The sequence below is a fragment of the Phyllobates terribilis genome, unplaced genomic scaffold, assembly GCF_046119375.1.
Source record: "Phyllobates terribilis strain yellow unplaced genomic scaffold, ASM4611937v1 Scaffold_2__4_contigs__length_985480577, whole genome shotgun sequence".
Classification (NCBI taxonomy): domain Eukaryota; kingdom Metazoa; phylum Chordata; class Amphibia; order Anura; family Dendrobatidae; genus Phyllobates; species Phyllobates terribilis.
This window is the reverse complement of record NW_027362762.1, coordinates 387,168,167-387,180,966: the sequence shown is the minus strand read 5'-3', so window position 1 is coordinate 387,180,966 and position 12,800 is coordinate 387,168,167. Positions and strand designations below refer to the sequence as shown.

At 39.9% G+C, this 12,800-nt stretch overlaps 1 protein-coding gene across 4 annotated transcripts in view; it reads right to left on the bottom strand.

The window, feature by feature from the left end:
* Positions 1-2,170: 2,170 nt before the first annotated feature.
* The window catches only part of CCDC138 (coiled-coil domain containing 138), a 44,138-nt gene continuing 33,508 nt past the window's right edge, over positions 2,171-12,800 (bottom strand). For all 4 annotated transcript variants that reach the window (XM_073664825.1, XM_073664827.1, XM_073664824.1 and 1 more), the window contains exons 11-15: positions 8,516-8,632; positions 8,184-8,361; positions 7,033-7,209; positions 3,940-4,078; positions 2,171-3,722 (exon numbers count right to left, since the gene is read on the bottom strand). In XM_073664825.1, coding sequence (XP_073520926.1) covers positions 3,551-3,722; positions 3,940-4,078; positions 7,033-7,209; positions 8,184-8,361; positions 8,516-8,632 — 783 coding nt within the window. In that variant the 3' untranslated portion in view covers positions 2,171-3,550. The remainder of the gene's footprint in view (positions 3,723-3,939; positions 4,079-7,032; positions 7,210-8,183; positions 8,362-8,515; positions 8,633-12,800) is intronic.

The following is a 12,800-nucleotide window of genomic DNA, read 5'->3' as shown; positions in this document are numbered from 1 at the left end:
ATCAAATTTTATTGAATATACTGCCAAATGATAACCGTATTTATTTTCAAAACTAAAAAAAACTCAAAATGCATTGTTGCAAATTATTATGCACAATAGTTTCCAAACAGTTTATAGGCTGTAAAAAACTGATGAATTGTTGAATTTGCAGCATTAAGAGATCACATTTACTGGAATCAAAAGCATCTTAACAGGCCAAGCTACAAGTTAACATAGGGCCCTGTCTTGGATATCACCTTAACAATTCTTGCATCCATTGAACTTGTGAGTTTTTGGATAGTTTATGCTTGAATTTCTTTGCAGGTTGTCAGAATATCCTCACAGAGCTGCTGTTTTGATGCAAACTGCCTCCCACCCTAATGGATCTTTTGCTTGAGGATGATCTAAAGGTTCTCATTAGGGTTGAGGTCAGGGGAGGATGGTGGTGACGCCACGAGTTTCTCTCCTTTAATGCCTTTTAAGCAGTAAATGACTCAGAAGTATTCTTTGCAGCATGAGGTGGGTATTGTAATGCATGAAGATTTTCTACGGATAGCATGGTTCTTCTTTTTTGTACCATGAAAGAAATTGGTCAGTCAGAAACTCTACATACTTTGCTGGTCATTTTCACACCTTCAGGGATACTAAAGGAGCCTACCAACTCTCTCCATGATTCCAGGCCAAAACATGACTCTGCCACCTCCTTGCTAACGTTGCACTCTGGTGGGACAAGGTGGCCATCCACCAATAATCCACTACTCCATCCATCTGGACCATCCAGAGTTGCACAGCACTCAGCAGTAAAGACTGTTTTAAAATTAGTCTTCATCTATGTCTGGGCACACTGCAACCATTTCTTATTAGCACTCTTTAGGAGTCGCCGAATAGTAGGTTTATGCACATCTGCAAGCCTTTGGAGAATCCTACACCTTGAGGTTCAGGGAACTCCAGAGGCACCAGCAGCTTCAAACACCTGTTTGCCACTTTGTAATGGTATATTAGAAGCTGCTCTTTTAATCCTGTGAATTTGTCTGGCAGAAACCTTCCTCATTATCCCTTTATCTGCACGAACCTGTCTGTGCTCTGTATCAGCCACAAATCTCTTCACAATATGATGATCAAGTTTACGTTTTTGTGAAATATATTTTCATAACTTGTCTAAAGCATTGCACTATTTCTTCCTCATACTGCCTGAAACCTGTGGCCTGCTTATTAAAATGGAACGACTTCTTAAATAGTTTTCCTTTAATTGGTCTCACCTGGCAAACTAATTATCCATAAGTTTATTTGAATAACAAAAATTTTAATCTTTATGACACTTAAATCCAATTTGCACAATAATTTGGAACCCAGTGTATAATCCACTCCTGCTCAGATGGGCATGGGACTCCGTCCACCTCTGGGCCCTTATGACTGCCTCTATATTAAGGTAAACATGATTCGGGAATATGATTCTCCAAGTCAATGGAATTAAATTTAATATTTTTTGTATTTTGAAAAATTACTTTAGTGGATTAAAAAAAAAAACCTGTAATAAAACATTTTACTTTTCCATCGATGGAGCTGTGTGATGGCTTTTTTTTGTGTGCCAAGTTGTACTTTTTATTGGTACCATTTTGGTGTACATGCAATGTAATTTTTTACATTGAGGAGGAGGGAGTGCAGCAACCATAAAATTACTTATGGATGAGTGATAACGAATATGCTTTTTCTTTTAATTTTTGGATTTTGAAAAGGTGTAGAGAATCGAAATATGTATTTCTATGTTTTTAATTTTTTTTTTTGTTTTCACTATATTTTTTAGTAACCATAACAAATTTGAACCTGCAATTGAGACGGTCTTTGATCATCCTGGAGCTGATCATTGGCTGAGTCTTTGCCATTCTTCGATCCATTTGAATGTCTTCAGTTTTCTTCCACGTCTCTCTGGTTTTGCTTTCTATTTTAAAGCATTTGAGATCATTTTAGCTGAACAGCCTATCATTATCCGCACTTCTTTATAAGTTTTACCCTCTCCAATCAACTTTTTAATCAAAGTACGCTGTTCTTCTGAACAATGTCTCGAACGACCCATATTTCTAAGAAATGCATGTACAACATGTGATGTCTTCACCCTTAAATAAGGGCCTTCTGATTCACACATGTTTCTGCACAGAATGATTGCCCTCACTAATTTAACTCCACACTGCTGTTATTTTTAACACACCCTCTTTTAATTAATTATTCAGATACACAGACTCAAAAACATGCAGATCATGAATGCGGAGTCTGTTGGTTTTCTTAGAATCTACTGCACCAACTGGTAAATTGTTTGACATGTGGTAATAATTTATACCAAAAACAGTGATTAATCTGGTTAGTCATATTGGACTGCTATTATTTTGAACAGTACTGTAAATGTTGTGTGTGTGTGCGGAGACAGAAGAGGACAAAGCATTTTGAGTAGCACTAATAACACTGCGCAGAGGCCAACCTGGAACGCTGATATCAGCGTGATGAACATCATTATATGCAGCTGTGTGCCTGTCCTCTGGCCGAGAACAAATAGTGAGCTATTCCATAACAGAGTGACAGCTGGCTTGTACTGTGCATGCCCCAATCAGACAGCATTGGTCTATATAGCCGATTCGCATTGTAGTACAAAACAAAAGGCGAAAGACAATGTTTGCCAATTTGTATGGACAAAACACCCCATATTCAATGCAAAAAGTAACCAGCCAACGTAAAACAGTTTTACTTTTAAGAACAATTTAAAACCAAATACAACAAAAGACATCACTTCACTGTACACGACATCAAATATCAATTAGAATTAATGTAATTAATGGGTAAATATATAATGGGATCTTTGTTCCATCAAAAGCTTTAAAAGGAGTTTTCAACTTTCAAAAATGTGGTGCCCAAACGATTGTAAAGATGTAAAAACACAAATGGCATTCACCACCCTTCCTGGATCCTGTGCTGCCTCACCGCTGCTGCTAGTTATTTAGCTGCAGCGGTGATGTCCCAACAACAGCACACATCACAGCTGCAGCCAATCACTGAGCTCTGCGATGGTACTGATAGTAGTGACATGAGCTGCTGAGCTCAATGATTGGCTGCAGCGGTGATGTGCACTATTGACTGCTGTAGCCAATGCATAGAAGCTGGAAGATTGGCGAAGAGCCCGAGCAGAACTCGTAGGGCGAGTACTCTGTTACTATCTATGTTTGTAGATATATATATATATATATTTTTTTTTTTTACATGTGTCACTATTTATTTACATACTGCAGTGTTTCTATGCACTGTTTTTATGCTAGGTTATATTTATCTTTCTTTGTTATTTTACATGTTTTTGCTCATTTGACACCACTTTTTTGAAAGCGGAAAATACTTTAAAGAAACTGAAAACATTCCTAAGTACACAACATTATTGCACAAGTGCAGAAGTTCTCCTGTAAACAGGAAAATACACTGCAGTAAATATATTTTCCACAATCTATACAGCAGCACACCGTCATTTCACATCACTATGGTATACGCACTCTTCCAGAAAAAAGGAGCTAAACCCCTTTCATTTTTGCATTAGTCAATGATCAATGCTGGCTGCAGGTGATAGAGCTTTGGTCTTAACAAAACCCAAGTGGAAGAGGATGGAGTTTAGGTTAATGACGAGGAAGGCGTGATCTGGGTTCGCTGTCCTTTGTAACTCCTGAATCACTTGAGGAATGCTGAAAATTTCAAACAATTTCTTATTACTCCTGAAAAAGAAAGAAAAATGTATTAAATATGTAAATGGTTCATTGGGCTGTGGCATCATTGGTTTTGGGTGATGTAGCAGATGAATAGTGCAGAATAAGGGCTTATGATCTCCTTCTGTTGTAGCTTGAAAACTATTGTTACAAACCACTTTTTATGCTAGGAAAACATCTTTAACAAATACTTAACATCTATCAGACAGGCCCTCTAACAACTTACCTGACTTTGGAGAGCTTCTGCAAAACAATGCTTAATTTTTCAAGTATTTGCACATCGACTTTGGGATCTTTAAGCAACGCGGCACACGTACAAAAGAAAGATTCAGTGCTACACGACTCTAGGAATGGCTGCAGAAATCCTGCAATATACAAAAGAGACCCAGTAGAATAATGTACAATTGAAAATAATATTGAGAACAATGGGACTGGCCCAGATGCATCAAAAGATGGGACTTTTTAGTCAATGTCTTTGTTAAAAGCTAAATGTGTTGTGGAACTGGCTACGACAAAATAGTGACTGCAAGTGCATGCTTTGATAACAGTCACTACTGCCATTACCATCACATTGCCTAACATATAAAGCTCTGTGAAATATCTGTGTGATATAGGGATGCAACTTCCATTATTATTCAGCCCTTTTTAAAAAGTCCCACTTCATAAATGAACTACATCCCATGCTCATGGTGCAACTGAATCTGGTGCAAGGTTATTATATGTTGAATGCATGATAAGATTAGTGAACAACCAATGTTCTAAAAGTTGAAAACACATTGAGAAACATTCTAGCTGTCTCTTAAATATAACATGGATGGCTTAGGTTTCAACTTTCATCTAGTAAGTACTGTATGCTTTCTATGGAGAGGTTGGTCAGCTACTGGACATTCACCAGCACCCACAGACAATAGATTGTTCTATATCCTCATGGAAGTGTCAATAGTAAAAAAGTGTCATTATTTTATCATGGGACTTTTCATAAAAAGCTCTCTTGTATGTACATGGGTACACTACATCACCCCCACATGGAGTAGGGTCGACACATTCTACAGTATTATTTTTGGGTATGTCTGATTCTAATGCATCTTTATCTCTTCTCTATTGATTTTATTTTTGGACTTTACATTGCACCAAATCTCAACATCTAACTCGTAGAACTGCATTGTGGTTATATATATGTGCCTATACATACCTCTTATTACTCCTTGGTAGTATTCTGTCATCTGGAGGCTACCCTTTCTATCGTTTTCTTATTCTCATTATTTTGTGTCTCTCATAGGCCTTCCTCTGGCTTTCATTGTTTCTTGTTTTTACTATTAACCTTTACATTTTAATTTTGATCATACTTTAGCTTTTTTTCTGTGTGTTCTTATCTATATTGGAATTGCCTTTTGGGCTATAGGCTTCAATCCATCATATAATTGTAACCTGCATTTTATAGTAGTTTTCCTCTTTGCAGTTTTCAGTTATAATAGTCAGATTTTATCTGAGCTAGCAGGTGGAAACTTTCATACACTGCACACAGAGAAGAGTTGATTCTACCCCCAATCTATGACTTTTCCTTGATGTTGATGCTTCTGAGGGTGACATTACACAGTAATACTGAGCACTGTAGGAGTAAATCCAGCCCTGGGGTGAGAAAACACTTACTAGAAGCAGTGGAAGGAGTATGTGCCTGTGCCTCTCTGTCAATGCAGTTTCTTCCTCCTCTCTCACTCCTCTCTATACAATTCTACGTTCAGTAGCTTAAATTTGATCCCTCAGTGAAGTTAATCTGCTTCTCTAAAGACACAATTTAGCACTGAACCCGAAGTAATCAGTACAATGAAGCAGCATTTGGTGTGTTTCTGTCAATGTCACTAAGTTGCTTCCTTCGCTTTCCCTCTTTATAGACTTTATGAGTAGCAGTTGTAACTTGATCCCTCGGTGAAGGTAAAATCATCCTCTAACCACAGGATTCAGCAGTGAATTCAGGAAAAGTTCTGAGTAAAGGAGGTAGGGGAGAGAAGGAAAGGAGTCCAAGGCCAGAGAGAAGCATTTTTCTGTTATAAGATATAATATAAAGTTTCTTATCTCTGCTTGCACTAAAGATTTTTTTAACTTTTTTTTGTGATTAGAGGCACACTTTAAGTAAAGAAAAATGTACATAACTGATCTGCTATTGCTGCCATAACCATATCCACACAATATACCAGCAAAGACCTCTCTCCGTTCAAGACAAAAAGACTTATTTCGTTCACCAAAGTAGACATTGTAAAATGTGATTCCCATTTTGTCAGATGGTACATCATGTCATTTTGTAAGAGGAAACATTTGTTGCTTGGTCCACTGAATTGTCCAGATGTGTGAACAGATCAGGAACAAATGTAGCTGTAAAACATCAGAGAATGGAGCAGGAAATCTTTTTTGATGACCCATTGAAAATCCTGACTTAATGGGAACAATTAATAAAGGTAAAGAAAGGAGATCTGCTCATACACATTACATTTTAGACATCCTCTCTGCCCACTGTGAAGGTGAAATAGTCGCCATGAGGCGATCATTATTGGGCACTTTTACACTTGGAGTCCATACGTTTTTTATATGTGCACTGCCATTTATATTCCACTGGCAGCAGATCACACAAATGACGGAAAATAAAGTGAACAAAACATCTACCGAAAACTAATGATATGCAATTACGAAAGTCACGATGAGTTACGTTTTCTGTAACCATTAATCTTAAGTTGATGAAGGCTATCAAGTAAGAGAGAAGGTAAAGAGAAAGTTGGCATTTCAGCAGATGTCTGCCGTACACACTTCAAAAGGATCTCATGTTTGTTCTTAAAATAGGGATTTTTTTTTTACAAAATTAAGACTAAGAATTTACCATAAAACTATTTCCATGGACTCGGGAACAGTTTTATGCTCATGTATTTTATCTCCTACATAATTGTCAAAAGCTGTTCATTACAATAAAGATGGAGAAAAATGAAAGGGTTAAGTGAGGGGATAGTGCAGAATAAAAGCAGCTTATAGATGCCCTTTTAATATTATTTCAGATGGGACCAAGTTAAGAAGAATTACTATGGGTAAATTCATAAGCAATGTTATTCCCTGTACATAACACTTACATGTAACCCCTATAGGCTCCCTATAATACTTCATGTCTTCTAGGAAGAATTTATTTCATTTGTTATATTCCCACCTATATTATTTAGACCTTGATTCTACATGCTCATTTCGACCTCTCCTGCTGATTTTCCTAGATTGATGCCTATGATGTGTCCTTAATACCTGGACCGAAGCCCCCTTCATCCCTAGCGTGAATTTTACTTACTTGTCTCCATGCAAAGCTGAAGTAAAATATCAAGAACGCTGGAAATAAGTCCCCTGTTTGAGACATGTAAAAGATCGACAACAATGGGCACTGCCCGATACTCCAAGAACAGAGTTCTTCCCTCGTCACTTTTCAGGTCCATGCAAAGCGAATCCAATGCCTGAGCAAGGTAGTCAACTAGAATGAATGTGACAATGTAGATTAAATATATACATACATACATACGAGCATGCATTGAACAAGCATTCTTCACGCAATTGGGGAAAGTTAATAGTAAATTTTATAGACAATCGATTGCATACACAAAGTGATCGGCAGAAGCAGGAAGAGAAATTGGGAAATCATACTATAAATGTGTATACAGATCTAGAGCAGGACCTCTCAATCTTCTCCTACTGGGCCCCAGCAGTAAAACATGGTAATAGCTGGGCCTCACCAGTAGTCAAGTTGCAGAGTCACATCAAAAGTTTTGATTGGAGGGAGTCTGAGTGCGGAGGCCCCCATGATCGCTAAAACTAATTAGCAGAAAAGATTAATTGAAAGCTGCTCTCCTCCAACACAGGGCAGACTCAATAGAAAGTCTATGGCCCAAATTCATTAAGACTGGCGTTGTGTACATTGTGAAGCGTAAGGGAAAAGGATGTGCCAAATTCAATGAGACCACTTATTGAATTCAGCGCATCTTATTAGTGGCTTTCACCTCCATGCGCCTTGCAAGAAACGTCACTCCCGTCAGATACCGGAATAACATTTCTGATGTGAGAGACACAGTAACTTGTAACGAATTTGACGAGCAGACGTAGCCCCACCCCTTCCTGACTCCTCCCCAGCTCCGCCCATTTGAGTGGAGCAGTTTGTAACTGGCGTGAAAACGCCAAAAGCTGCAAAAAGTTAACAACTCCGCATTGCACAAACATTTTGAAACTTTTTTTTAAATGTTTTACGAGTTTTCTGATGAATCACTCCCCATCAGCATGAGGGGAAAACAGACCTCAACTAAGCACATCTACTACTTCATTTTAGAGATCAATGTTGTTCCCAGTGCCTTAACCCCCATCAAACAAAACTGACATGTTCCAATGACAAGGCAAACGTTTTGTGATGGTGAAGTTACACTAAGGAAATACCGACTCACGTGTAACGAGCTTTACCTTGTGTAACAGTTTTAAGTATGACTAGAGTGGATATAAATCTCAGCGGAAAATTATTGCTTTTAAAGAAGGCAACTGATCGAGGCTTATCTTCCATCATACTTTCTTCCCCTGGGTGATAAGCTACTCCTTTAAATGTTTCCTCACCAAGGCGCCTGATGGTTGAGGTCAAAGTAGACTATGGTAATGGAAAAAAAAAAAGAAGAAATTAATTGTAATTGATTTAGGCAATTGTCAAAGAATTCCCATTAGTCCGTATATAAAGAAACCACTACAAAAAGCAAATATTAAATTGGCTCACAGCAATACAAATATAAACCATAATTCCAAACCTGTGTTCGGTTTTCAAGCTGCCTCAATGTCCAATAGGAGAACCTCATGAAAGAAAAATGTAGCTTACTGTTGACCAATGGCATCCATTGAAACTGCTCAACAAGAACAGGCAAAACCTAGAAAAGAAAATAAGAGACCTTTACCTCAAAGGCTGCACCAAAATGTACATTTTTCAGGTTTTCAGAAAGTATTAGGTGTTGGCATGTTGTGATGTGCTTTCACTGAATGATTAGGAAGGATCCAGCAGCCGGGACCATAACGGATATCTGAAAAAACAAGTAACAATTCTAGTTGTTACTAGCTGCTACTTCACAGCAACGGGTGCAGCAACGGGTGGGGTCCAGACACATAAAAGGGGCTTTGCTGCAGTTCCCTGCACAGTAGTTGGCCAGTCACTGCACATGGAGTTAAATGGACCTTGGAATCATTGTTTTAGTGACTGAACCAGAGTCCCTGAAGTCAGACCCCACCGAGGCATTGTAAATGCCATTACACCTGCAAAACTGAAAATAAAACCGATACATAGTAGTTTTTGGCCTCTAAATTGAAAAACATCCTGAAAACAAAATGGCTTTTTTAGTTTCCGCTTTAGTCCCTGCCCCAGTGTCCTACGATGTATGCTGACATGATACATGTCCATTGTAGCCAATAGCTAGCTAAAGCAACAACATTGCTAAAGATGCCAGGTCAGTGAGGTATGACATGTGTGGGGAGTCCAAAGTACCATACTTTTTGGACACACCCTGCTTTAAAATGAATCCCAGGTTTAGACAGCATAAAATAGGAAAACACCAAATTACTTACCAGTAATGTGATTTTCCTGAGCCAATGACAGCACCTACAACGAGAGAGGGGATCCGCCCTTCCAGGACAGGAAACCTACAGAATAAAAGGGCGGCGCCTCTCCACCACCTCAGTTGTTTACAGAGCATGAGAGGACACTACTTAATAGTTATATATCCCATGATTTTTCCTTCTACACACCGCGTGAATCAAACACCATGAAGGAAATGAAGTGATCAACTTCTACCAGTGATGGGAGGGAATACAAGGGTGCTGTCATGGGCTCAGGAAAATCACATTACCGGTAAGTAATTTAGTGTTTTCCTATCACCCATGACAGCACCTACAACGAGAGTTTTACAGAGAAAAAAAATTAAAGTTAGGGTGGGACCACAGCCTGTAGAACAGTTTTCCTAAAGGAAAGGACAGCAGAAGATCCCAGATTAAGCCTATAGTGTCTATAGAAGGTGCAAGGTGAAGACTGAATCGCAACCTTACATAATGCTTGATGGGGACATCCGCTTTCTTATTGTTCAGCCATGGATTCCTGGATTAGCACAGAAAGTAGAGTGCACAATTTCCTGACTTCTATGGAAAGTGGAAGCCATCTTCAGAAGATAGGGTAGCTCCAGAACCGGCCCATCTTCTAGGATCTGTATAAACAAAAGATTAACCGACAAAGCTTGAATGTCACTAACTTACCATGCTGAAGTCAGGGCCACCAAAATAATAGTCTTTAATGTGAAGACCCTGAATCCATGGGTTCAAGCGAAGTCTTGTTAGAGCCATAAGCACTGGATTCAGATCCCAGGGTGCCATCTTTGGACTGAAAATGGGCCTAGATCCAAAACTCCCTTTCACATTCCTTGCTTATTCAATGAAGGTTGGACACTGTTCCAGTAGTCTATGGCTAAAAAGGTCCACTTGCAATTCTCTTCCTCTTTATATGAGGTGCTGTTAAAGATAAAAGGTGAGACTTCGCCATCTGAATTGATTAGACATAAGTGTCATTAGGAATCTTGGCACAGTTCCTCTATAATGGTTTACGCAAGATAAGGCTGCGTGCCCACGATGCGTTTTTCATGAGTTTCCGCTGCGGAATTTCCACAGCGGAAACGCATCAAAAACGCTTGGTAATCCGCACCCCATGGTCCCCAATGGCATTCCGCAATGTCAATGCTGCGGATTTTTCCGCAGCGTTTCTGCAGCGCTCATAAATCCGCAGCATGTTCATTAATTTTGCGGAAGCGCAGAGGAATTGCCGCCATTGACTTGCATTGAGACGCATAGAATCCGTGTCAGTACATTTGTACACGCGGATTATATGCGGTTCAATGTGCGTATGGTACCCAGTTCTGGAGGAGAGGAGACTCTCATCCAGACCTGGGTACCATTGTACCTGAAAAAAATAATAAAATAATAAAGTTTATATTCACCTGTCCGGAGGCTTTTCTCTGCTTGCCGGAAGCGCTCATCTTCCAGGACCTGAGAGGACGTCGTGGTCATGTGACCGCAGGCTGTCTCGCGAGAGCCCGGCAACCAGGAAGAAGCCAGGACGAGCGCGACAGCAGACGCGGCGGGGGATCGGAGGTAAGTATAGCTTTATTTTTTTTATTTTTATGGTCACACTATATAAATCCATGCTGTTTGCATGGATTTATATAGTGTGACCTAGTTGTCAAGCACTTTCCAAGTGATGCTATCGCCTGGAAAGTGCTTGTCAGTCCACATGAGGAAACGCATGTGAATCCGCATGTATTCTGCAGGAAAAACGCATGCACAATCTGCATGCGTTTTTTCTGGCAAGGGAGATAAAGAAACGCTGCAGAAATTTTCTGCATCGTGGGCACATAGCCTTAAGCTACTCTGTTGTATGACAAGACCTTTACATTGTGACCATACATAGAAGAATGGAGCTTTCTTATATACTGCCTAAAGCTTCTTTGGGTTAGAGGAACAGAATCTTTAGAGGAAGCCCACGGGTGTGTACCCGTGACCATGCTACTACTGGAATGTAGGAGATTAGAGTTATTAACAGCAATATTGCCCTGTTCAGAGTTGTGGCCAGACTGCTTATTAATTTTGACATATAGCAGGACTCCTTATTCTACCTTGGGAGACCACAACTCTTACTCACTGCCCAGTGAGTTCAGCAGCACTCGATGGATCTGCCCATAATCCCAAAATAGTTGAGGTAAACTATTGTCAATGCCTCTTCCTTCGATATGAGAGTTGTCCTAACTACTATAATTCTCCATAAAGCCTTAAGGCTCATTAACATCTGAATGGAAGGACACAAACAAAGCCTAAATCCTTATTTTATGTCAAGAACTATTCTCAGGAAATTTGATGTTTCATGTGAATTGGAACCTGATTGTATACCTCCTTAAACGCCTATACTACTATATAGCAATCTGGAATTGCAGATTTACTAGCAGGTCTTAGAGTCCATTTCCAATTATCTAACTCTCAGGAATCTGTACAGGCCATTTGGGTTGTTGCAAACCTAGGTAGGCCTGGGTTACATAATAGCTTTACAGGTCTTGATTAGGGCACCTGGAGAGCTAAGCACCAGAGCAGGCTAGGCATTCACCTTAGTCAGACTGCTGGAAAGCAGAGCAGACAGTGTGTGTCTTGGAGCTAATCAGAGACACAGGCCAGACTCCACAAGTATCAGTGGTTGCCCTGGATAAATATTGTTTTATTTGATCAAGCTGGGTTAGCTGAGCTGTATATGAGTAGTCAGGGTCTGTCCTATTTAGTCAGAGCTTGGACAAGACCAGAAATATTAAATGTATATGACTTCTGTGCAACCTGTAAAAAGCAATAAAACTGCGCTCGATTGGACCAAACACACAATGGCTGTATGAGAACTACATGATGTCTCCTACCTTTAAGAGTGAAACCCTACAAGGTTTATTATTAACCTGCAAAACTAAGGAAGCGCTCTTATGGTCACCTGCCTCCAACCGGCATTCCACCGAGACAGCTGAGCACCAGCCAGGAATACTGCCACCCTGTCTCAAAATAGAGGCTAGGATATTTTTCCCTCTGAATTCGGTAAGCTTGCCATGAACAGTTTACAGTCGCTGAACTTTGTTTTGTCAGACATAACTTAGTTGTGGAACCAGTACCTTTACAAAGAGGGACTATGAGGCACAGGGGCGCTACAAGGCACAGACACCCTATAAAGCACTACAAGGCACAGGGGCACCCTCAAGCACCGAGAGACACTATGAGGCCCCATGAGGTACTAAAAGGCACTGTGCAGTGCTATGAGGCACTATTATGTGCTATGAAGCACGGTGCCATGAGACACTATGCTAGGAGGTGCCATGAGGCACTATGCTATGAGGTGCCATGAGGCACTATGCTATGAGGTACTAAGATGTGCTATGAAGCGCTGTGCTATGACGCGCTATGATGTGCCATGACGTGCTATGATGTGCCATGAGGCATTATGCTATGGAGCACTAAGATGTGCTATGAAGCACTATGATG